Below are 26341 nucleotides of genomic sequence, written 5' to 3'. Positions count from 1 at the left end.
GCATCGCCAAAATTTAATAACATGATTCAATATTTAATGCTTGAAGCACGCCACTGCCGAGATTTCACAGCCCAAGGAACACTCGCCACTTCACCGTGACATTCTGTCTCATTCCTTGGGAGTAAAATGCCCCGAGGCACGAGTCTATCGCGCTAGGTTGGGCACGCTTCCAGCCGACAGGGCTCTGGTGAATCTGATTTCAGCAGAGCGCTGCCAATTTAATCAAACGAACCACTATATGCAAACTGACATACGAGGTGTACGGCTGGCCGTGCCTCTCATTCAACTGTGCAAAAATATGGCTAGGATTTGATCCAAAGTGAGGAAGCACTGAGTGCACACCAAGTGCACCCTGAAATAAAAATTCTGGGTCAAAGTGCCGAAAATGGGACAACTTATTGCAAACTTTTGTCAGACTTAAAGTTTCCATTCAAGAGAGGGCGCTGTTTCTAACGTGTGGCGTTCGCTTGTGCATTTCCGTTACCGAGTGACCCTAATAAACACAAAACCACATACACACGATATAAAAGCTTACAAAGGCAGTACGCCGACTTCGAGGGAGTCATTCTTTACTTCAAAATTTACATAATACAAACTGTACTTTTAAATGTCACATTTTCATCAACATTATTCATTCTTCTCGGCTATTAAATAAATTTCTTGTTAATCGGTGGCCAATAGTGCTTTCTACAAACTTCAAGATGGTAATAAATTATCTTTTGCTAAAAATATACGTACAAAGTAACAAATGTTTAAACGTGACTGGATAAATCCAAGGAAATATCAGACAACATATACAGTACAAGCTCTGCTTCCATTTATGGATTTCAAGATGGGTGCAATTTTCTAACCAAATAAACCAAAGAACTTTTTTCCAACCTAGCAAGAGAACATAATTGCATCCGCCTGCCATCCACACTCGCAAATAAGAAGTATAGTAGCGGGTATGTGAAAGGTTTTTATTAATCTAATTTATAAATCAATGTTCATCGTTTATTCCCTTGGTGAACATGGTTTGAAATCTACTACATGTATATGCTTCATATCACTCTTTTACTGTCGACAGTAGGCCCTAAATAGGTTCAGAGCATTTTCTTCATGTAAGTCGTCTCCTGACCGAGGATCAGATTGTCTTTCAACATTAAATGGAACGGAATGTCAGATCGAGCAGGATTGAATGATTCCCAGTTTTTGGAAGATAAAGGGAAATGTTTGTCCGTACTTATAAAATACTGTACTTCTACGAAGAATGCAATGATAGACATATTGGATACTGAACAGAAATGAAACGAGAAACTTTTTAACACAATACATTAATTGCATTTTGGAATTTAAAAATACCCTTTGTCGAAATGCAATCAATATACATTTCCCAACCAGGAGTTCAAAAGTCAAATTTTAAAACTACTCCGCCTCTGAAGAAGACAAGGAAAGTTGTGACAAAATACTGCCGCTCTTCTGAGCTGATTGGGAATTTAAAAGTTTGATCAAAAGGCATTGTTCACTGAATATAAAGAAGAAATATGATTTCATATACAAAATATATTTACAGAACACGATATCAAAATGTAACACAAATAGTACACAGATGTTGCCTTAAAATTCTTTGATTGTTCGCACAAATGTTATTAAAAATACTTAATTTTCTCAACAAGACAAAGGCAGATTGCATATATTATTTTAATCTACTTTAACAAAAAAAGAAACCAATATCAGTAGCACTCAAGTTTAAAGCTTGTCTACGCAAAAAAGGAAATACTATAATGGTAATGATGGCTTGGATCAATCCTCAGCCAGTGTTCATTGCTCTAGACACCATGTTCAGATCTCTTTATGTGATTACGTTAGCAGTTTTTCACATGACTACCTCATATTAAAGTTTCTCATCCTACTGAGAAACTGAGTTTTTAACTGACAAGGTTTTATACAAGGTGGTTGAATTGACAGGCTTCATCTTGTTCCTCTGACAGGATACTTTGTCATTCCATCCTGTCTTCATCTTGCTAATATATCAAACTCTCTCATGCATTGTTGGGTGCTACTAATCTCGTCAATGTGACAATACTCCACTTCTGTGAAGGCGAGAAGTTGTTTATTAAGCATCTGCAGGCGAGGTGAACCTGACTGCTAAGGAAGACTTCTACTGAACGCACTCATGTTCAACACAAAGTGACAAGGAATCAATTTTCTTGGGGAAACTTCCTTACAAAAACAAAAATCAGCCCTAGTGTCCTTCAATTTGTACTTGTAACCAAACAAGTTTCTGTCATTAATTATGCCATATCTTCATTGAATGTTAACCTTATATCATAGTCAAGTTTCTTGCTAACTTAAAAATCTGTCTGGTTATCCCTCCCACTTCTTATAGGGTAAGGATAAATACTTACCCTAAACTTTGAATCAGTTGAACACTTGCAAAAATTATTGTCATTAGGACTTACATTTTGTCATCCAAAAACTGAAGTGCATGGTAATCTGCGGAAAACCTATTTATAAAATCAAAATTCAAAATTTAGCAATTGAATGTTCAAACTTCACTGTACGTCCCAATGAAAAAATTGTTCTAAAAAGCCGTATAAAGTGTCATGAAAGTAAAGTACCATTTCAAAGCATTTTTTTTAAGTGAACAGCAATGTATTGACATCTGCCCATCATGAAATCTAAGGTAAACCATGTCTGAGTAAAGTTAATGTACCTAAAAAAAAATAATTCCAACATTATTTCCTGATAATTCTGTTATTTTCAATATTTCTCCGCTTAACAAATAATTATTCCAAAACTCACTGCCCAAATATTTTGCAAAAAGGCTGCCCCATGTATTCCATACAACATGAAAATTTGTATGTATATTTTGTGGTCCAAGAAACATTTCCACACTTTAGAAACAAAAAAGAATTCCTATGTATACAATTAATATGCAAACTAAACCTACTGGGTGTGGACGAGACATTGACAAGGGTGTACAAAAATGAATGTACAAAGGACGGACTATCATATCATGGCAATACCTAAGTTGACAATGAATTTCCCATTGTGTCTTGTTGCTAAGCAACCTTTCCAATATCTTCTCTACAATGCTACACATCTTTGTAAACTACATGTATAGGGACTGCTTTAAAAGTTGGTAATAAATTCATAGCAGATGTTGAAAGGTAACAGTGAACAGGTTGAAAATGTGCCCATTTACGAATGTAAATGGTCATTGTTGCTGTGATGAATTCATTAAATTGGCAAACCTACAACTGTATTATCTCCCCATCATTTCCTGAGAATGAGTAACGAACCCCAAATTTGTTCAAGAACTGATGATTAAAAACAGCTGGAACTAGTTCCATGACTTTATACAAGTACTCTTGTTGCTTTTAGGTTTAATGGCATAGCAATACTTTGAGAGAGTTCATACAAATATGTGTTCTCTAGAGATCCAGATAAGCTGGATTGTGACATCCAGAATACCTGGACAGAATCTCAACAATCTAACTGCTTGATGTAGGTACATGTATGCCACTTGGGTGACCACCGAGGAACGTGATAACCAAATGCCAGGACGTTCCTACAACCAGCCAAGACTTTATACAGTGTTTTCCAATTTATGTTGGCACACCTAGGAAGTAATGAATATGAACTGACCCTTAAAAACAATGCATGCTTGGATACCAAAAAGGTTTGTCACTGCTAAACAAACCACACAGTTTGATCAGCAGATTCAAAAGTTAGTTAGTTTTATAAAGAAATCCTACTTACAAATGGCTATGCATACAAAATGGTACCATAAGTACAAATGCATACAGAATGGTAGCATAAGTACAAAAGGCATTAATAGTTTCCTTTGACAATTTTTAAATGTTGCTTTTGGAAGCACCTCAAGAATTTAGTCAAGATGATACCATTTGGCTTGGAAAACCCGAGTTTCAAAAATATACAGCTTTAGACATACCAAGCACATGCAAATCACATTGCAAAAAATATTTTCTACAAAAATGCTGGTGCAGAAAAATAAAAATATTACATTTGGTAAACAGTCTTAAATTGTTTGATTCTTAAATTGTTTCAAACATTTTAAAAATTCTGCAAGCATTCAAAAACCTCTGTAACATTAGGCTTTTCTTGAAAAGCAAGTTTGTAATGTGCTTCAAAAGGGACTGTAACTTCAATCCATTTGACCACATACTAACTTTTTAACCAGCACTGTTTTTATTGACATTTCCTCATTTATGTTTCAAGTTTTAATGTCCATAAAAAATTTTAACTATTCACAATTTTGTTTGAAAGACACTCGGTGTTTTAGCCAATGGTCAGCTTGACCGTTTGGTTGCAAAGAAGAGCAAAAGTGGCATCCATTTCGGCGGCCACTGTCGTGTGCAAACAAACGCATTGAAGTTTGAAATATGTGTATGTTGCATTCAACAAACTCCTGACCCTAACATAAATACACAATTGATTACTTTCCACTTATTTTGCCAAAAATATTAAAACAAAAACAATACATTGTGCATTCTATATTGTGCATGTCACTTAGGTGTGACACTGCATGTCACACTGTGCAAACAATTTGGAAGACACAACTTGACACCAATTTGACCCCAATTTGACTCTGACACAATTCAGGTCAAGTAAAAACAACCTCACATTGCCAGACTGGTCTACTTGCACAGCAGAATCAATCAACAACTTTTCCTACCAAATTTTCTGGCATTGTTGAAAACTACTTCAATCCAAAATTCTGGTACCTCAGAACATCTACGCTGCGAAAAATGTTGCTTGGTGTACCTAATCATGTGCAAAGAAATTTCACAACCAACAGGGTGCAAGTTATAAATGAATATTCAGGAAGGTGCTCTTCTGAGCAATATTTGTATACAATGACACAGACAAAATGAATATTCAACACTTTCACCTCCTATCACACCAAAGGTAGTTTCAGTATTTGAATCTCAGGACAATTTAAGTGCAAAGTGTTCACTTACAACTAGCATAAGAGGACATACTCTCGGATGCACGACCTCAAACCTCAAATCAATATCTTTAGTATGGTCACTTACGGGTGATTTCTGAGCCAAACTGTACTTGGAGAAGGACAAATCGGGAGTGGTTGGGACTCACTGTCTTACCAAACGCTGGTTGGGCTTTCATGGCCATGAGAAGACTGAATCAGACCATTGGATCCATTGGAACCCTCGTGGAGAAGACTCGAAGAATTGTTGGCACTGAACAGGGATGGCTTGGTCTTACCCTTGTTCATGTCTGCCAGGAAAAAAATGATAACAATGATTCGCTGAATGTTGCAGGTGCATGCAGTTTATTGTCATGTTCAAGAGACGCTTCTGGAGATACCAGCAATTGGATGTTACAGTGTCACCATTGGAATAGCCATGACATTCTTGGTTAGGGGATATTCACTTACTGGAAATTGCCAGCCGCATCTTTCTTCTCGCCCCAAAGGTCGTGATGCCAAGCTCCTTTAGGTCATTGTCCGTCAGGGTCAGGAAAGTTGACAGGTCGATCTGCAGAAAGTTAAACAGCTCAGAGGTTAACTCCAAAGGGCAAATTGGTGAACAATCTGATCAAATCTATTCTAATGTTTTGCACAATGGACAAATGACACATTTCAGGTAAATGTCATTTCTTACTGTCTGGTACCCAGACTTTAAACCCTTACCTCTTGCTGTTGAAAGACATCAGCGTATTTGCCCAGACCAAGATTGATAAAGAGATCAGCTAGGTCTGGTTTCTTGGATTGTGTCAGTGAATTACTGCCCTCACTGCTGGACCAGAGGCCTTTAGTCTGTCCAGGTAGTGAGGATCCCTCGATGTAATTACTGCAACTGAGGTTGGTGTATGTTACTGTAAAAAAAATTCACAATATTATCAGTAACAAAATCAGTTTTACTTTGAAATCAAAAGTGATGGTGTTTTTCATCAGGTATGATCATCCTATAATTTGTTGAAGTCTCCAGAGTGCTATTTCTCACTTCTGTAAAAACAACAATGCATCTCAAGGACAATACATAAGTACAAAATATAAATTAAAAAAGATTCCACAAAAAACTTTGCGATTTATGATGAAATATAGTCACATGGAACTCTTGAACATCTACTTGTATTGCAATGGTCATCTGCTACTGTACATATGCCACACTCAGCAATTAGTAAATTTGGAACATGGCTGCTTTGGGCTGTGGAAAAGGAAAGCCAACCTTTCTTTTTCCTGTTGGCAGGATATTCTCCAGGTGCAGCTGATGTTGGTTGTGGTTGCTCAGGTTGTTGACAGGTCAAGAGGTCAATGGACGGACTTGGCTGATCTGGTGGCCAGCTGCTGTCAGTGGTACCATTCTCAGTCTCCTCCTTCAGTGTGTTCTAAAAAAAAATGGAGATCATCCCACTTTCAAAGTTTTGTAAGACATTACAACAGGAGTATTATCCAGATGTGGACCTAACCCCTGAAATGCATACATTCCGTGACCACAATCCCTGAAACATTTCTGAGAAATCTGGTGGACTGCTGGGTAGTCTGGAGGTAGATTGGACCAAGTTTGAGTGATGACTAAATGTCAACCACTTATTGATTTTATGGTACCTGCCCCTCTACCTACCAATTATACCCTGGGCTCCTAGCCAAAGTGGGCAACAGTGGCTGGCTGCAGTGGCAGACTTATAGGCACTGATCAGGCCTGGCCTGTGTTGGTAGAGCAACAGGACTGTAAATACAGAGGTAATGGGTTCAATCCCACTCCATCCCATTTCCTTTACTGAATGCATTCAGGATACAAGCTCAAGGTTTTCCCAACCTCTAATACCTCATATGTAGTTGGCAGCTTCTCTGTATGGAATAGTGAGAATCCGTTAGGTTTACGTTGCTCCCTAATGGCTGATTCCGGCATTGATTTGGAGAAGCCTAAGCCACTCCACTGGTCAGTCGGCCGACGGACTTCTGTACCTATTGGCTTCTTCTTCATAGCTACGAGGGAAATCGATGGCAAATATTCTGATGAATAAGTTGATTTAGCTGGTGAGTACATTCACAGTATGCATGCCATAACTAGCAGCATTCGTGATAAACTGTCATCACAAACATGGATGTCAAATGAAAATGGCAAGAGTAAACTAATTGCTAATACAGCTATTCCTTGTGTTACTTCACACAAGTCAAAGAAACATGCACTGAATGATTGCAACCATCCTAACTCTTTTCCTACTTTCCTTTATTCTTGTAATTCTTTGTCATTTTTCCTACCTCAATTCTCAACAAGCAAAACGATCTTATGGTTACAGTTGGGAGATGTATTTGTGGTACAAAATATTTGCTGCTTGAATTCTGCATACCTTTATTTGCCTTGAGTTTCTTCTGGTCATAGTCAATACTACCGTAGGAGGCTGATGTTGACTGCAAAGCCAGCCTGTCCACCTCCTCCTGTCGTTCCTTCTCTCGTCCCCTCTCCCATTCTCCTCTCTCTCGATCCCTGTCCCGCCTCTCACATCCTGGAGCACGCTTGTCGGAGCTGTCTGAGTCACCGCCTGATTCTGATGATCTTCTGCCGTTTGTGCTGAAGCAGAAGAAATGAGATTTTTTTCCAGGATTCATTCACTCATTGGCTTGTGTCTATGTAGTCCAACTGTTTTGTAAATTGAACTCCAACCAACTCAACTTACTGATATGCTAGTCCAGATCCTGTCAATCCCAGGGTTCCATCCTGCAGAAGGGTCAATGACCCCCTGCCTCCTGAGCCCATCAGCACTCCTGACAAGTTCCCGTTGCTGTTGTTAGGTGAGATGTTGTTCTGAAGGTAGCCCAAGTCTACCAGTTTGGGATTATTGTTGTTGCTGCTGCTGATAGGAGGGGTTGTTGGCATGGAGATAAGGTCAATGGGGCTATTACAAGGGCTCTGGTTTGGACTGGTGCCACTACTTGTGTTGCTATGGCTACTGCTCATCACTAAGGAGAAACAAAGAACATTGAAAGTCACATTCTGGAACATTCTTGATTGGTCCATACTTCCTATGGGAACTTTGGAAAACACTTGCCTTTTAAAAAGCCTAGCCGTAGGCTCAGCTTTTCTTAAATTCTCTGGAGGACAGGATAAACGGTTGGCATATATTGCTGATATCATAACATTTGAGAGTATTTCAATTGGACAAACTTCTGTACCTCTGTCTTTGGTGGGACTTGAGAGCTGTCTGTCAATTTGAGAAGCTTGGGCAATGTGTTCCATCAGCTCTTCTCCTCCACAGGAACTAATTAATTGAGCTGCCTTTGCTGCCATGTGTAGTCTCTGAAGCTCTGTCGATAGTAGGTCAGGATCTGCCTTAGTCAATCCTGGGGGTGGGGATGTTGGGTGTACCCTCTGTAGGGAGCTATGCGTGACCCTCTGTGCCTCTGTCTGGTGTGGGGTAGGGTATATTACCCTGTGTGGCTCCGGTTGTGACACTCTATGTTGGGGTATATATGTCAGCTGTTGTGCCATAGTGTTTTGTTGTATCGTCTTTGGTGCTTCAGCTTGTGGGTTTGCCCTCACTGCCGATGGGATAGCTACCTTATGTGGCTCTGTGTTTACCACAGTATTTGTCACTGGCAAGGCAGCTGATGATAAGATGTAAGCCTGAGTCGGCTCAGCTGCTGGACGAGTGACTACCTGCAGACTGGCAGCCATGTTTGGGGCTAGCTGGATGGGGGCTGATGGTGGATTGGCCAGGGGTGGAGGGGAAGTTGGTGCTGTGGTTGGGGTGAACAGTGGGTTGGCACCTAGGTGCACAGGGGGGCTCACATTAGGGTTCAGGGCAGGATTGGTAATGGGTACTGGGGTGGGGTTGGGAACAGGGTTAAGGGATGGAATGTGGGTTGGGTTCTGGACTTGGTTAGGGAAAGACTGGAGGGTGCCTTGACTCTGGAGGGTGCTCTGACCCTGGCAGGCGCTCTGACCCTGAAGGGCAGTCTGACCCTGGAGAGTGCCTTGACTCTGGAAGGTGTTTTGTCCCTGACAGGCACTTTGACTCTGGGGGGCGCTCTGACTCTGAAGAACTTTTTGATTTTGAAGGGCATTTTGGCCCGGCTGTACAAGAAGAGGCTTGATGGTCTGCTGGGAGATCAGAACTGGAGTTACTCCAGCAGGAAAACCTGCAACAACAAACAAAATAAACTTGTATAATTAATTCGGGTACAAAACAGCAATTACTAATGCAAATAAATATTAATTCATGATATCTTCAAATAGTCATACATCACACAGCCGGATTTAACTACCCATGGGCACCTTGCTTAATTGGAGTTTCCAAGGATCAATTATCTAGGGTTTTGTGGATGTGGAGCTATCCAATACCAGTACAAGACAGTAGCTAGTGATGGAATTGATGCCCACTTACTATGACTGAGTCCAGTAGATTGCTGGGATACAGCTGGCCAAGTCAACCCATTGGGTCCACTGACCGATGACCGTGGACTCTGTAAGGGACTGACTCGGGAGAGACCATTCACCGAGAGAAGATTGCTGGTGTTTATACTGACAAGGTTGGAGTTCAGAAGACCTGGAAGGAACATGAAAAAGATCCAAGTACATTTTATGAATCTGCAAGGGGAAATGGTTTAACAGCAAAAACACTGACACCGACAGGAACATAAGCAATAATGGAAGTAGATACATACAACAGTAGTAACAGATTAACTGGTACCCATGGATTCTTTGCATTGGTACTCATCATTAGGAGGGTACTTTCAAGCACTTTACTGATTCTGGCAACTGATGTCATGATAAATAACCTAATAAGCACAGCTGACAAGTGTAAAGTGTTGCAAGACACTCTTGGAATATGGTCCATGAATGTGATCTTACTGCTGATATCATGTACTGTCCACAGATTCTATTTAAAAATGCCATCTCTCTTTGCTGCAATGCAAACTACATCACTGCCAAGAGCTTACTAAGCTTTGTCAAATTGACACCTGAAAGTGGTAGCGACGTCCCATTCAGACCCCTTGTAGCATTACTGCAGTTAGCAGCACAGCTCTCACATTCCTGACCAAGTAGAATCTGTCTGGCTCGGTACATGCTGGGAGCATTCCTCTCAATGCTCTTGACTATAACAGACTGGAGAAGACAAAAAAAAACAAAGGAAAGTAAGGATTACTGGAACCTCATGCAATCCGGGAGAGATGAGATGCTGTTCATTTGTATTTGTAGTTCATCATTTACTTGCATGTGGTACTCCATACAAAATTAACCTCATGACATGATTCCTACTTCTACGGTCACTGCCTTATTGACATGACTTAGGGCCTACCTTGCTTGGTTGTCTTGGCTTGGGCTTGATACTGATGAAGACATCCAATTGCTCCATCAACTGTGCTAGTTTGGAGGCATCAATATCCACTTCCTCCTTTACATCAAACATCAGAACTAGAGGAAGACAGCCCTGGACAGAGATGCAAACCAAACAAGACAAGAAAACAGGGTAATTTGTGGCTCTTCTCCTAGTCAAAAATATGATTGCCATTCCAAATAAGGTCTGCTCTTTTGATGTTACAATCTTGTTTTACCTACTAGTGGTGTCTAAACTATGGTTAGCTGTCAGTGCAAAAGTAAAAAGTAATTCACAAAGTGTTAAAATCCCACGCAGATACATGCTGCTAAATACTAAATGAAAATACAACCCTATTTAAATCAACGAGACAATTGTCCATTTTGAACGAATTAAAAGGAGAATAACCACCCAAAAGATGGTATTTCTGTAGAGCCTGGCTGCCCATAGGCAAAAAGACAGAGGTCTATAAAACTTAAGCCCTGCCTCCGAAAATTCATGTGGAGATTCTGTGTTAACAGGAACCAATTCAAAGACGTAAAGCTGCCCTTTTAACAAACACATTTTATTTGTTTATTGTTGATCTTGTGGTTAGGGCTGCAGGCAAAAGATGAGCTTATGGAAAGGTGGGTGAAGCTGAATAATGACGCACCATGAGTAGATGTCTAGCTATGATGACAGAATCCACAGGTCCTGAGATAAACACCGTACTCTTCCTCTGAGCATTGTTGGGATCAGGGAAGTGGATGGTAGCGCCGGTTCCCTGCATGATCTGTTTCACATTCAGGCCACCTCGACCACTCATAAACTGATGGTGCTGTGGGGCTATCTCTATCTGTGTACTCACGGGGAGAGTCACCTGGGAACCAGACAAAAAGAATTCTATTCCTCACATTCCTGGCGTTTTTGTTAAGAACTTCCTGAATCTGCCAAACCTCCTCCACTTTGCAGTAAAACCAATGGCATCTTCTTTGCATTCATAAAGTTTCACAAATTGGTGAAGTCTTTCTTAATAACATTTTCACGGATCTCTTGAGTTTTTCTAAGTCCATGCTCCTACAGCAAGAAATCACAGGCCATTATTGAAACCTCAGCTTCAGCTTTGACGTACATCTTTGACTTTGGAGATGTGAGCTCTGCATGTTCTTTTTTGGGGGGGAAAACCAACTTATACATTTTGAAGCTCTCTACAAATACAACAAGCACCAACCATGATTTTTTTCCATCCAAATGATTTCCCCCAGTTGAACTTACGCCTATGTTTCCAATGAGGTGTTCCATCAACCGCATGGTGCCTTCCTTGACTCCCACTGCATTACTGCTGGATCCCCTGACTGTAACTGTGGTGGAATAGCCTCGTGCCCTCTGCTTCATGTTAACACCAATGTTGTAGAGCTGGACAATCTGTTGGATGGTTGGGGAGTTGATGTCTGGTGTGGGGTTGTTAGTGATAGGAAGCTCAAAGACCAAGACCAGTGGCAGAAGCTCCTAAAATCCCAGGAGACAAAGTAATATCAACCCTAAGTCATAAGGTCAATTTATGTTGATCACATCCTTCCTTAATCCTACAGCATGTCCAAAATAAACCAATGTGTAGGAAAGAAGAAGAACCACCAAGCTGTTGGAGCACCAGTACAGTATTCCTGCGGTCCCAGGTTCAAACCCACTCCGGTTAATTCTTTGTTCATTTTTATAATTAAAATGCAAGCACACGCACAGAGTCCCTATTTGGTTTGTCTGATTACAGAGACTGAATTCACACTACACAATGTGCATGTACTTACACATATATGTATAACTTACATTCTGAATGGGGTCAAATGATGCATGGCATAGGTACATGTACCTATCCATGCATCGTAAGACCCCTTGTTAAAAGGGTAACTTTTACCACCTATCATGACCTGTTGAATAGGTCATTTACTCTGTAAAAATCACAACTCTGTATTCAGCCTTGCAAGATGTATAATAATGTCAGTTCAGAATCCATATGCAGGGAACCGTTCATTTTTATGGAACCTATGTAACAATTGACATCATCACAAACTGTGCCCCAACCTCATGGAATGACCCACATTTACTGTAGTACAATGCTCTATGCACGATGTACATGTAATATAAAACACATACCACATACAAAACATGCACAGAAATATGAGACATACATGTACAATATAATTCACCAGTCTGAACTTTTTAAATACACATATCTGCTCCTTTAGGGCAGCTTAAAATGACTCATTCTATCAATCCTGGGTAGAGAACTGTCCATGGATGACCTCGGGTGACCCAACTCTAACCACAGGGTATCATCAGGGCAAAGTGTTGCTTAGCAACAAGGTATAAACAAACCCCTCAACAATCTTCACCATTTGTAGTGATAATGGGTTGTGTTCCCTGGCCCCATTGCTAGAGTGTTGTGGCTTTCTTTTTCCAGGTTGCCTTATTGTGGCTTGTGGTTTAAAGTTTTAAATTCATCATCAATCTCCAGGGGTTATTGTTGAGCCAAGAACAAGACTGTTGGGCTGTACAATGTACATCTACCATGCCTTTATGTAAATGTACACTGTACAATTGTACATACATGTATTGTGTACACCATGATATGTACATGTAAAATGTAAAATGTAGGACGACTATGCACACAACAGAATAATAAATGCTATATACAATGAAATTGAGATAAGGGAGTTTCACTTTCAGTGGTGGAAAACTGCTTATAGTGGAATGCCAACACAAGTGCATCTGCTAAATTTCCCTCCAAGTCCTGGAAGTTAGAAGTTAAAGGTGATGCAGTACAAAATGAAAATCAAATTCTTTTCCATGTCCACTGATTACATGTAATTAAAATAAAGAGGGACTTATGACAGGAAACAAGTAGTTTGGGGCTCCTAAGAAAGGAGAATTCTGTTGCAAAGGCTCGGATCTTTGAGGGCAGACTTACCCTAACTTTTGCCCGTGCCTGCTCTACTCCCCCTATCTGACCAGCTATGGAGACTTGGTTACTTTTCTCTTGCTGAGAGCCTCGGTTGGAATCCGGAAAGTGAATATGGCAGCCTGTGTCCTGCATGACTTTCTTGATGATGTTACCTCCTTTACCAATCACATGGGAGTGTTCGGTGTAGGAGACGTCCATTTTTAAGGTGACTCTATTACTCTGTCGGAGGGCAAAACAGGTGTGTTCAGAAATTTAGAAAGTTAAAATGTGTTAGTGCCACATGGAATTAAAAAAGTTAAATCCCTTGTGTGTCTTGATGGCATTTTACAGAGTAACTCAAGTCAAAGTGGTAGACAAGATGCAAGTCAACTCATCTTGTAGGATAGTACATGCACATGTAGTGGTAAACCCATAAAGAGAATTTTAATGTGTACTTTCAGTTGAAACAAATTGTGTGCAGTGAACAAACTAGTCAAAAGCAAACATTCCAGCACCAACTACCGTACTTGCAACGTTTCTCCTTAACCTCCCATGGGAAGATACATAAATTTACAGGTAAATTCTAATATAACAAAACTATTCAAATGTAAACGTATAGTGAATGAAGAACCACTACCTACCTTTGTGTCTAGGACTGCCATGATTTTATCTTTGGCTGTGACTACGTTTTCAATTTTCCCTGTCACTTTGATGTGGGGATCTGTGAAGAAATACAATCATAAATGAGCAAAGATATAAGGAACAGTAAAAAAAAAAGAGGAATTCGTGCTTGAGTGACCCAAATAAGGCAACATTCTAAACTGGAGCAAAAGTGTTCAGACTCAAAGGTGAGTTTGTAAGTTTCCTCCCAACATTTTCCTATTTTTTTTTCCTTCACAGAAATTCAATACAAATCCAACTGCCTAACTCGTATGGCGAGTACAAGTACTGTACCTTCATTCTCAAACTGCGGTATTTTTGTTACTGGCTGACACATCCTGTGGTCATCTTCAAGGTACTGTCTTGCATGTATGTCTACCATTTATCAATCATCTCTAGTTCCTCTACACACAAGCTGACTGGTTTGATGTCAGTTCTCTCCAAATGGGTTCAAACTTTGACCTCATCAACAGAAGGCTTAAAGTTGCAGGTGGTGGCTCAGCAAATCAGTTCAAGTGAATTCTAACCTTGTCCTCACTCAAAAGTTGACTACTTTCGAGAGGGATTCAAACAGTTTATTTCATCCAAATTTACTTTAATGGTTACTCCACGGAAACTTGGATCAAGAAAGATTTGAAACCACCGAGTCAAGGCTTTCTGCTGATAAAACTGACCAGTGAGCTCTATTCCACATCAGAACTAACTATTGAGACTACTTGGGGATCCTTCGGTATACGCACAAGGCAATTGTCTCAATGACGCCAAGATGGACCATGGAGGGAAGGAGATGCAACTTCACACAGTACAGATCAATACAGAAGAAGCTATTGACTTTCAACTTCAATTTCTCATCAATTCTGGTATGTTATCAATTCATCATATTAGTGGCAACGACAGACTCCTTCAGTCACCATAAGCTGAATGCCACTATAAGCACAAACTGGAGTATTTGTAGACAGACAGCAGCAAAACATTACTACCGGTTGCAGATCTGTAAACCACACAAGAAGCAGTGAGCACACATGAGTTCCTCTCTCTACCACCATTCACTGTGCACTGACCCCAGCAGGCGTTGACTTGTCGCTTTTGTGTATCCAGGGATAGGTATTAAATCAGCGCTGCTGTTTCTATTCATCAGGACTTTTTGTGGTTAGAGGCCAATTCCTTTTAAAGGTCTGCTTGACTACAGGTAAATGAACTGAGAGGAAAGTAAAGGTTGTTATCTACCCTAACAATAGCAACAGGATTTAAAAAGGCCTACATCCAAGAAGGACGAGAATATTGACAATGGGTGAGACTAGAAGAATTGATCAAAGACCAAGACACATACAAGACTTGCTCACTTCAGACATCTCCAGATAAAGAGGTTGCCTGTGTCTTGCAACACTCGAAATAGAATATTTTTCAAGACAATGCTTGGGAGTTGTTTGAAAGTGTGGCGTGAGACGTGAATTTTGCGACTTCCTTGTTTTGGTGGATGAATGGATCTCCACCACTGCCTGCCAATGGGGGGGTCGAACGTTCAGCAGTCTTCAGTGACTCAGTCCATTAATTGTCCCTTCATCAAATCGGCTTTGTAGCAGGGGAGGCTTAGCGTGTTCTTGTGGATGTAACAATCAAGTCGCCCATCATCTCTCTTAAACTGCCACAGAGATGTGAACAAATCCTGTGTGCAATTGAGGTGAATGTGCCAGAATACAGAGGAAGAAAAATGATTTCCTCCTCAGACAGAGCTGGAGGCGGAAGAAAGAAGCAGGCTTTTTGGAGGTTGTTTGGAACACAGAATCAGGAAGTACGGATGAGTGAAGTAAGGAGACACAGGTGTGTCTCACCCATAAAGTAACATTGATTTGGATGGTTTGATAATTTGATGAAAATAATCACTCTGGCCAACTTTGTTCCCATGTTTAAAATCTCAAAAATAAAACTGAAAAAAATTTTATTAAAGGAAAAAAGCCCATTAAAATTTTCTGGAAACACCCTGATAGACTTTGAAGGATTTCTTGGACATTTTGAATATTTTCAAGCAAGTTATGCTTCAGGAAATTAAACAACATTAATATTGACGGGATATTTTAAGTAAATGTACAGTGACTCAATAAATGTAAGTGTGTGACGATTGTTGATTCAGAATCCAAAATGTCAGCAGTTGGTACTACAATTGATAGAATTTGTATCAAGAAGATGTAAACTTCAATATTTGTAATGCCCTTTAGGTAAAATCAGAAGCAAACTTCTAATTGGCACCATCCTGATTACAGAATTCTATTCATGGCCAACCTGCCCACATTTACATGTACATGTACATCACATGAGGGGATAACTTAAGACAACCTTAATCACAGGGAAGTAGAAGATGAAAGCGAGAAAAAAAACAGGTCGTTAGTATACTGCACTGAAGGCCACAAGAGACAAATAATTCCCGCAATTACCTAAGCAGGGGGACAGGAACACATGACAACAGGAAGCATACAGGATTTTTTCCAACTGTCACTGACTGCACTCAATAAAGAACGAGACATTCAAGTTGTGACACCGTCTGGTATGGAAACTCAATGTTCATTTGACTTTAGCAATGTACAAATAATGTACTGCATAAGTTCTATGCACCTCCATCTAAAGCTTATTTTTAATAGGCCTGTAGTTGTTCTGTGTAAATTTAAAGTAATGGGGCCTATAGCTTTCACCAGAACCCCTGAACCAAACATAAAGTTGACATTTCACCATGCCTCAGCAGCACTGTCTGTAAGACATAAAGAGCAGATTTCAGCCACAACAGAATATGTAGGGCTAGACAGCAGACCTATTCAACAATTTTGAAATATAAGCCAGGTTGATTTTGAAATGTAAGGGTGTCATTTTCTATCCTTGTTAATGTCAATTTCTCCTTGATTACCACCAACCTGAGAAAAACCACAAGTAAACAAGATTACAGTTTATTCATCCAACATCCTTGAACCAAACCTAGATAAAGGGTTCAGAGGCTGACAAAATTCCTGGCCAAAATATGATCTTTTGCACTCAAGTTCATTTACTTTTAACGCCCAGGCGTTTAAAAGGCTGTAACCACATTATACAAAGCAGTCCACGATGCACAATGAGCAGTTCCATGCATGCCAGTTCCATGATGTCACAACTGGATATGTTATCAAGTTTATATTTGACAAACTGGGGAATTACCTTATGCTTAAAGGATGATGACTGTTAACACAATCCCTACTTGCATTGATAGGGGTCAAAGTACAGAAAGTTGCTGATATGTGGAACAATATAAAGCAGGTAATCACTGCGATGCGATAGAGGTCACATGACATGCTGGGGCTATTTTGAGCCATGACTACATGTACATGAATCTACCTGTAGGCTGTACAGTCGACGTACATGTCCACCACCACACTCTATGAAGAAACAGTACAATGAGACGCAAGTGGAGGTTTCATTAAACACAAAGGAAATTTGGCTACTCCTTTGTACATGTACGTAATTAAAACTATCTTTTCATATACGTGCAATGTACATGTATTTGCAGCCCTCATCAAAATCCCCTTCAAAGATTGCCTAAGGAAACTGCCTCCTCTTACGACCTCTTGCAATGGCCTTCTCCTATTCTCAATTCTGTCTTCACCTCTCTATAAATGAATGAAAGCATTTCTGATAATCCAGTGACTCAGCTCTAGACCACGAGTTACATTATCCCTACTCTGAATGAACATGAAAAGCCTAACCAAGAAATACTTCATGCGGGATGTCCCTTTAAACAAGTCTTTCAATAGAAATTGCATCAACCACACTAGCCTCTCTGATGACGCTTTACCCAAAGCCACGTATGCGGAGCCTTGACTTGCACAGTATATGTACGTGTACATGTACAGTACATGTACTCCTCTCTCACTGAAAAAAGAAGAGGTTCAGAGAAGTCCTGACGAGATTCAGTCAAGTGGAAAAGGACAGGGTTTGGAGAAAAGAGATAACAGACCATGACAAATTGTTATTCAGACATAATTGTTATTGGCAATAGGGTCTGCTCTTTTAACGTAACAGTCATGCTTTTCCTACAAGTGAATGCTGAATCTATAGTTGGCCGTTGTTGAGTATAACAATAATTCACAAAATGTTTAACATCCCTTGCACAGTAGCTGCCAAAGCAACAGATAATAACACACATTACAAAATACTAAATGACATTAAATCTTTGTTTCAAATCAATGAGACAAAGGTCCACTTTGAATGAATTTGAGGTAATATAAAAAAACTAAGATGATATTTCTGCAAATTTTGGCCACTCATACAAGTTGTAGGCAAAGCATATATAGTGGCTGACCATTACATCATCAGGTAATGTTCCATTGCTCCTTGTTTTACCATTGAACCCATTATTATACAAACATATACATGCATGGAAAAACTTGGATTACTCTCAGATGCTAGAGACTAAGGGAAAAGTGTTTTACCCTCACACTTACATAGTTCTGAGTCTGAAAATCAGAGCATCATTCACACAAATCCAGAGAGATCTATCCGTACAGGTACATATATGAACCATCTACACGTACAGTGCATGCTGTATGGACATCCATACAAAAATGTGATCTTTGTTCAACAAAGCCAGCAACAATTTCTCAGAGTCCCAAAAATGAACAAAAAAGGCCCCCCTCCAAAAAAATGGGTAAAAGAATACAAGCAGGAAGTAGCAAGACAATAGTCATTCAAACAAAGCAAACCCACAAGCACTTGAGCAGAGAGACAAACAATAGGACCGCCTGGCACTCCAGTCAACAATCAGGCCATTCATTCTCAGCTCAGAGCTATGCTATGACTCAATCCTTCATTATTGACAATAGGCGCTCAAGAAAATAAATACAGAATGCTGTTGACTCTCACCAAAGGGGCTTGAATGCCGTATATAAGAGTTATCACTCTTTGGACCAAAGCCAGTTTATTGGACGGGAGACAATGCAGGGATGACAGGGATTTTTCTTGCTTGAGGACAGTCTCATTCACACACCAACTTGAGACTGTATCGGAAGTTAACTTTATCCGAAAAAGAAACTGATCAAAGTAGTCAGAAAAATCATTTCCGTCAAGACTCCATCCTCATTACTGACATCTCCCTTCATTAAATGGTGATTTTTCAAAACAGACTCTTCAAGGTGAGTATATTGACAGACCAATCAACATACTGTGAGCAGAACCTCCTCCCAAGCGATTCTAGCCTTGGGTATCTGACAGCTGTTTTTAGGAATCCCATGAGCCATCTGGACATATTTTGAAAATACACCTCTATTTTCACTCCACGGCAAATAAGGAAATCCAACATTTTCATAAGCTAATCAAATTCCTGCCCCAACAAAACCCGCATTTCTATCCTTGTCCCTATTTAAAGATGTCTTAAAATCAGTAATTCTAAGACTGCTGCAACAATACTGCAACATTCTTGTACCAGGAACTGCGTATAGTTGTCCTCAAAAAAACCCATAATTCCTCAACTTTTCTTTAAAAATGCAAATTATGGGTTAACATATTAAATATTAGCTAGGGAAAAACACACAATGGGCAAGAATGCTGTCAAAATGACTGATAAGTCCTATGCTTTATTTTAAAAAGGTATAAAACCCCACTGTTTGATGACCAAAGCTAGTTTGGGACAGGTATTGCTTCAAAAGAGTTACTGGTCAATCACATACATGTATTTTATACCATTGGCTATTCTAAACTTGTTCACTGGCGTGGGAAAGAGCACATCAAAGCAACGACAGGTGCACACAAAAGCCTTTGCTGCATCACAATGTCACAAAGTAGGCATTACCAAGACAAACATAATGGTGGCAGTAGCATAAAACCATTACAACACTGTCATAGAAATTCTGTGTCTAAGAGCTCAGACAAGAGCCAAAATCAGACTGCCTGAACCGAGCAACAAAGCCAGAATAAAGGGAAAGAATCAACTTGTAAACAATTGTATGCATTGTGCCAAAATGGAAGCAAAAAGCCATTAAATTGGTTTCGGCTGAACAGTTTTACGTGTTTGGGCTGGTGGTGGGTTTCAATACAAAAAGTAGTCACAACCACTTTTTTGAGATAAAGATTGATTGCATTTGTTGGAATAGAAACGAAATGGAAAAGCGGCCTCTTTTATCCTTTATGTTCTTTAGTCATTTGTTAAAATCTTCAAACCTACTTTCAAATCTAACTAGGTATTGTGGTTGACGACATAGGGGTGGGTGATTGTCTCACAAAAACATCTTTGCGGGAACTTTCTTCAGTGACATAATGCAATTATGACAGAATATTCTGGTTTCAGTTCCGGTTTCTTCAAATTACAATGTACATGATGTATCTGATCCTGCTTTAACTCTTGAGAGTGGACCTTTTGCATGGCAGTCATTTTGGAGGAACCAGTGCATTCTGTGTTCATATTTCACAGTTAAAGTTATCAGCAGTTACATCCCACATTTAAGATATCTCAGTACACTTGCCTCTTTTACCCCTGTTCAGCTGGAGTGCATAATTATGTCACTGCTTCTCACATGTAAGCTCCTTTATATATAATCATTTGGACAAATACACCGTAGCTATCTCAAACACAACAGAAGTTAACTGATTCCTCTCTCACAAGTGTCTATCACAAGTGTCTATTAAATTTTTTTTAAGGGCAGCAATTGTGGTAAAGAGCCTTGCCTGAGAACACAAGTGCTATAATCCTATGGCTGTATTACCAACTTTGCACTTGACACTGTTTTGTTAGTTTTGGCTTACCTTTTTTTGATTTTGCTCCAATCTTTAATTTGGAAGGCCACGTGATGCGTGTGTCTGTTTCTTGCATTATCTGAAATGTTACGAAAATCACTCTTTAATGATTTTTTTAAAAATGAAATGACATCTTGGATGAATACGAATTTGCATTGTTTGATAAGAATCGTTCATAGGCTCAGAGGTTAAGTACAACTTTACAACGCACAGGGCATTCTGGTTACAGGCTGAAGATGTTCATCCTTTAGCTTCATGCACCATGTATGGTCTTAAAATTTAGAATGGCACTAAATGACCAGCAGAGGGCCTCCTACAATTTCCAAAGACAGTGTAAATGTGAAAACTGATAAAAAGCTCAAGATATAAGTCCTTCATAAATTGCACCCCTAATCCTAATATCTCTATGATTCCAATGGCCATGGGCGCCTAGCTCCTCGCATGTCTCTGTTTGACGTGGAAAAATAAAGAGCCCCATCTAGGGGCTCGGTGGATCACTGCGTAATTCATTATTTCAAACTAGTAATTTGTTATTCCAAATTAGTGATTTGTTATTTCAAATTAGTAATTTGTTATTTTGAATCAGTAATTCGTTATTCTGCATTAGTAATTCATTAAAACAAATGAGCGTCAGGCTAAAAATTTATACTTCATTATTCATAGGCATGATTGGGCTTTCGTAGTATACATGTACATCCTGTACATGTACTACATGTACATGCTGTACATGTACACTGTAGGCATGTATCCCTGGCATCAGGTTTCCTAGAATCACAATCATGTTATATATGCAAATAAGACTCCCTAGGGGACAGGGAATTAACAGTTTTGGGGTCATCTCAGTACAACCAGGGAGGTCAAGGCTGGCTCCCCTCACAGTTCTGACTGATGTGTAATAGACTCTGAAAGTAAAACTTTAGCAGAATGTGGCTCAATACAAGTACATGTGCACGGATTTATAGAATGTACTGACTACACTGCCACTGCCACAGAATGGCCCCAAATTTGTCCCTACCTGGTTGGCTATGACAATTATTTCATGACAGCCAATATTTCAAATGTTAGCTTCTCAAATGCAAACTTTTCCAGTTTTAACTGGACAACAGGCTCTGTACTGCAAAAGATATTTGTTGCACTCAGGAAAGTGATCATCTTGAACAAATCACTGAGAACATATCATATGTTTGCTGATGACACTTTCAAAAATTGCATGATGAGTTTTTTACCATACAATGAAGATCATAAATCATCATACATGGTCAATGGTCAAAACGAATACTTCAACACAGAGCTACTGAAAACCCGAACTGTACTTTTGTGAAATATTGTTGGCGTCATGCAGACAATCACATCAGATAAACAAGGTAGTTGAGTGGGTATTCGTGTCACTGAACGCAGTCCCTGTTGAATGCGGTTTCAAGTTTCATTCACACTGCGCAAGCAAAATTGACAGTGACGGCTGCTGTGATACAGGGTGAAAAACTAGAAATGTAAATTCAGCAAAGAGACATGTGATTGTCTGGTTCAATACTGGTGAGCCTGTAACACCATTTGTGTGTATCCAGTTACTGATTAATTCTGAGTTGGTGGACATGTTTTGAACTTTGTATTGAACTCTGTGGGTCCTGTTGGTCTGTGAGTATGATTGGAGTAAAGAAGTTGAGAAGAGCTTTGAGAAAGGGAACACCAACATACAGTTAGCAGTGAAAAAAGACTTCAATATGGATAGATCAACGTAAGACAAGTGAAGGTTTCATCAAACAGAGAATTTAAGGGTAGAAAAATTGATTTAAATCAAATTGTCATCTTTGAAGTTGAAGCTAAATGACTAATACGTAGACGTACACGCACCGTATGAAAATAAATGTGGCTGAAAAACAAACAGTAATAAATTAATGTACTTAAAAATTATTGCCATCACTTAGTTTCATATGAAAAAAACTAGACCCTGCTTATTTATTATACTGGTGTGGAGTATAGCAGATGGCGCCCTCACTTGGCCTAATTAAGAAAGTGAATTTAGACATTAAAATATCTTTCCCTGCTTCCCCACTTTTCCTTTCTCTTTTGTTGGGGGGGGGCAATGACAGGATACTCAAATCTTTAAGCTATGCAGTCCTCTCTCTACAAACATATGGTAGGACGATGTAATAAGATTTTATGTTGAAAGCTGCACAGTACAATGGTAACAGGTGTTAATCACATCCCAATCCAGATGTGCAATACATTTGGGATAGGAGTAGAAAAGGTTTTATAATAGCCCTGGGGATACTCAACAACCTAACGGTCATGGTCCACTCAATCACGAATTGGGCAATGCCTATTCACATCAGTCTGGCACATTTTAAAAGATGCATTAAATATGGTATTTTTTTCCTTTAAATTACTGCACTGACAGTTTCTAAACGGCAAATTGTGGCCAGCAACATTCCATTTACAAATACTTTTCTTGACTATTTAATACAAAGTATCTCATTTTGATCAGAAACACAGAAATGAAAAAAAAAACAAACCCCAACTCATTTCCTGGTAGGGGACATATACATATACTTGGGTATGTTAAGCAAAAAACAACCAATTTAGAAAACACTTGTAAGTGTTCAAGTATTTTCAACTCTTTCAAATGTGCATGTCCAATATTGTGCCTCCATTCTCAACGTTCATGGAAGAGGCATGATTCAAAATGTTTAGGTTCAACTCCTCTCTTCAGATTGGAAACAAATATGCCAGCATTCCATACTACCACTTGAATAAGACAACAGCCAACTGTGATAAATTGAGTGTCACTTGGTTATCATATAGCTCTGGCTCCAATTCTTGACTTCAGAGTGACCCTGTGACCTCTTTGCAACCTCTGCTAGAAGTGCTCCATCTTTCTCAGCACACCCACAGTTGGCAATCTGTTCATCAGTTTTGGTTTTTCTTCTTGTTTTTTCCCTTGTTGAACTAATGCTGTGCAGTTCTAAGCATACATTCATCTACAGTTATCTTTTCAAATAAAAACTCCCACATGCACGTACATACGTTTATATATTATTCTGTTATTTTTTCTATACTTGGGAGTGGAAGGATTTAGTACTTCTGGGATCTGACAGCAGTAAATATTAGACACATCGTACAGTGATCATTAATTGTGCATAGTTCATGTGTACATTTTGGCATGGACTATCCTGAGTTTTCTACAGAATGTGCACAATTTGCATGACATGTGCACTTGATGAGCACAATAAAGTTATAAACATAATTTGAGAGCATACTACTGAGTTATAGCAGATTCCACAGGTCTGTTTGGCAATTACTGTACATCGTCTTTCCCCAATACATTCAAAACAGAAAAATGTGGAAAACTGAAAAACCAAAAATTGACCATGCATGCACTGCTTTTGACACTGATTATCATCAATGCATGGTTTCCTGACCCCTTTCCCTACAGGACAACAGTCTAAAACAAACAACCATCCTACCCCAGACAGGGTCCCTTGTCCCCTGGGGGGAGTCCTTAAAGCACTCCCCCTGGGATATGCTCTCCAAGGGAGGGCAACTGTAGATCAGCAACTGTAGGATATACCACTGACCTCATTATTAAGGGGGGTGGATTAACGCTAGCCAGACCTACATTTGTCAAAGACAGGTGTCAAAATGATGACAAACATTCTATGCAATTCTATTTTCTCCCCAAATGTTTTCTTGCGATACTGAATGTGAATTGGCATCAAACAGGTTTTTTTGTGTTTATTTAACACTCCTATGCAAAGATGCATTCCCCACAAAGTTGTCCTATCAGTCAAAATCAGTCAAATGACCCCTGTCTGTCTGTGCACTGTGGCAACTCAAGAGGAAGGAATTTTTGACTGTGACTGTTACAGCGATGTCTTTATGTCTGCACAATTTTTTAAAGTCTTTATTGTTTTTTCCCCCAAACTACAAACATTTCTTAATCAAAATGAGGCAGATCTCACTGATACCTACCCGCTGGAAAAATTCTTCACCCGTTTCAGCTTTCCCATCTTGCGCAGCTGCAGGAAACACAAATAAAAAAAATGTAAATAATACCAAACTTTAATCGATTGAGAAAAATCATAATCAGGAATACAAGAAATATCACTTTTTATGTGTATTAAACAATCTTATTTGCTTTCTAGAATTCAGCCACTGACTGGTACTTTTCTCAAATAATGAATTCATACAATGAATGAATAAACTGAAATGAAAATTTAAAACTTTTGGAATTTATGAATTTTTCATTTTTCAATGAATTTATAAAATTGAATTTATCATTTAGTTGGTTCTTGCTTTACAGATGACTGACAGATATCTTTGGGAAGCACTGGTATATATGGTGTATCTGTCCTGGACAAAGATACATCTGATATCCTATCAACCTCAAACACATCGTGCAATGGTCCACGTCACGCACATGTACCGCAGGCTCATGAAGGACTTCACCAAATGGTAGAGCTTTATCGTGGATCATCTTGCTCAACTAATTTTGCAGCTCCAGCTCACAAGCAGTAAACAGTGGAAGCACAAAGGGTCACAACTTTGGCAAAGCTTGGCCAAGTGTTGATAAAATCCCCTACTTCATTTTCAATGAACTAATCCGAGTTGTTTGCAACCTCTCCAGCTTGTCCAAGGAGGGATTTAGGAATGACCACTGCTTGGTTGATGATGAAGTGAGAGTGAGCCCTCTAGTAGTTGGTCCTGACTAGGTTTACCTTGAAGTCTGTGACTCAGAGTCAGTTACGACATTTTGTCATGTTATTCTCATCCACCCAGTTTAAGGTATGAATGATGACACCAACTTACAAAGGGCACAGGCAAACATTCTATTCAGAATGCAACAAGAATCCATTTGCATGAATTAATTATACACCATTACTGCTTAAGTTTCTCTGACAAACAGAAAATATAATCACAAACCTATCAATGACAACCATTTGACAGAGTTTGCACTGGTCAACGTACAAATAGCATCCTGCGTACAATGCTGATTTCATTTCAAGCTGAAAGAACTACTTTGTTCACATAACATTCTTTAACAGTTCACTTAGACGCGTAACAAGGATACTAAATGCATGATCACACTGTGGGTGTGCTGGTGTTTATGTGTCCTCTTTCTGTTTGTCTGTTGGTTTTATTTTGCTTTTATGGGTTTGAATGAAAGAATGAAAATTGAACACAAACCAGAAGTAAAAATGCATCCAAAGTAAACCAAATTGGGTCTTGTCTAACTGTAAATAGTCATACATAAAAATTACTTTAAGTTAACTCAGGCTACCTCATTAGCAAACATCTGGCAAAAACCATTCTTGAGTGTTTTGCTTGTAATGCAATGGTGTGGTATTTGTGTTGCAAACCACAATGCAAGGGTGTGGAGATTACTGTCCATAGGGGGTAGATGGTAGGCAAACTGCCCTGTTGGAAGGTGTAATATCTGTCATTGTTTGTCAATGTTTCAAGACAAACTCTAGCCAGACTATCCCTGCCACAGCACGTGATAAATTACGTTTATAATGTCTGTAACAATGTTGATGGCAGCTTCACACACATTTTTTGAGGATCTGAAGAAAGCTTCTAAGTGAATTGGTAGCACGCTGCTCAGTGGGTTACTGCTGTGCTTCAAATTTTGAGGTTCTTCTAGAGGAAAGCTTAAAAGTGAATTGGTACCCATGCTGCTCATTGGGTTACCGCTGTGCTTCGTGTGGTTAATATGGCCATTATTTATAA

The 26341-nt window shown here is 39.4% G+C and overlaps 1 protein-coding gene across 4 annotated transcripts in view; it reads right to left on the bottom strand.

Moving 5' to 3' along the window:
- Positions 1 to 552: 552 nt before the first annotated feature.
- Positions 553 to 26341, bottom strand: part of bicc1 (BicC family RNA binding protein 1) — a 37576-nt gene continuing 11787 nt past the window's right edge. The window contains exons 2-19 of one of the 4 annotated variants that reach the window (XR_002598309.2): positions 24584 to 24630; positions 20624 to 20693; positions 13849 to 13928; positions 13235 to 13447; positions 11545 to 11778; positions 10943 to 11149; positions 10273 to 10404; positions 9935 to 10079; positions 9358 to 9519; positions 8147 to 9112; positions 7651 to 7933; positions 7324 to 7544; positions 6798 to 6958; positions 6198 to 6357; positions 5660 to 5844; positions 5405 to 5504; positions 5043 to 5244; positions 553 to 4770 (exon numbers count right to left, since the gene is read on the bottom strand). Coding sequence is in view for 3 of the 4 variants with exons in the window: in XM_022237082.2 (XP_022092774.2) it covers positions 5108 to 5244; positions 5405 to 5504; positions 5660 to 5844; positions 6198 to 6357; positions 6798 to 6958; positions 7324 to 7544; positions 7651 to 7933; positions 8147 to 9112; positions 9358 to 9519; positions 9935 to 10079; positions 10273 to 10404; positions 10943 to 11149; positions 11545 to 11778; positions 13235 to 13447; positions 13849 to 13928; positions 20624 to 20693; positions 24584 to 24630 (3503 nt within the window). In the remaining variant the exon portion in view is untranslated. Of the gene's footprint in view, positions 5245 to 5404; positions 5505 to 5659; positions 5845 to 6197; positions 6358 to 6797; positions 6959 to 7323; positions 7545 to 7650; positions 7934 to 8146; positions 9113 to 9357; positions 9520 to 9934; positions 10080 to 10272; positions 10405 to 10942; positions 11150 to 11544; positions 11779 to 13234; positions 13448 to 13848; positions 13929 to 14161; positions 16282 to 18330; positions 18631 to 20623; positions 20694 to 24583; positions 24631 to 26341 lie in introns of those variants that run through there. The other 3 variants (XM_022237082.2, XM_022237084.2, XM_022237083.2) reach the window with 3 other exon arrangements.

Source organism: Acanthaster planci, linkage group LG19 (assembly GCF_054643075.1).
Source record: "Acanthaster planci isolate LZ-2023a linkage group LG19, COTS_SCS, whole genome shotgun sequence".
NCBI classification, from domain to species: Eukaryota; Metazoa; Echinodermata; class Asteroidea; order Valvatida; family Acanthasteridae; genus Acanthaster; species Acanthaster planci.
Note: the sequence above shows the minus strand (reverse complement) of the source record. Positions and strands in the feature narration are given on the sequence as shown.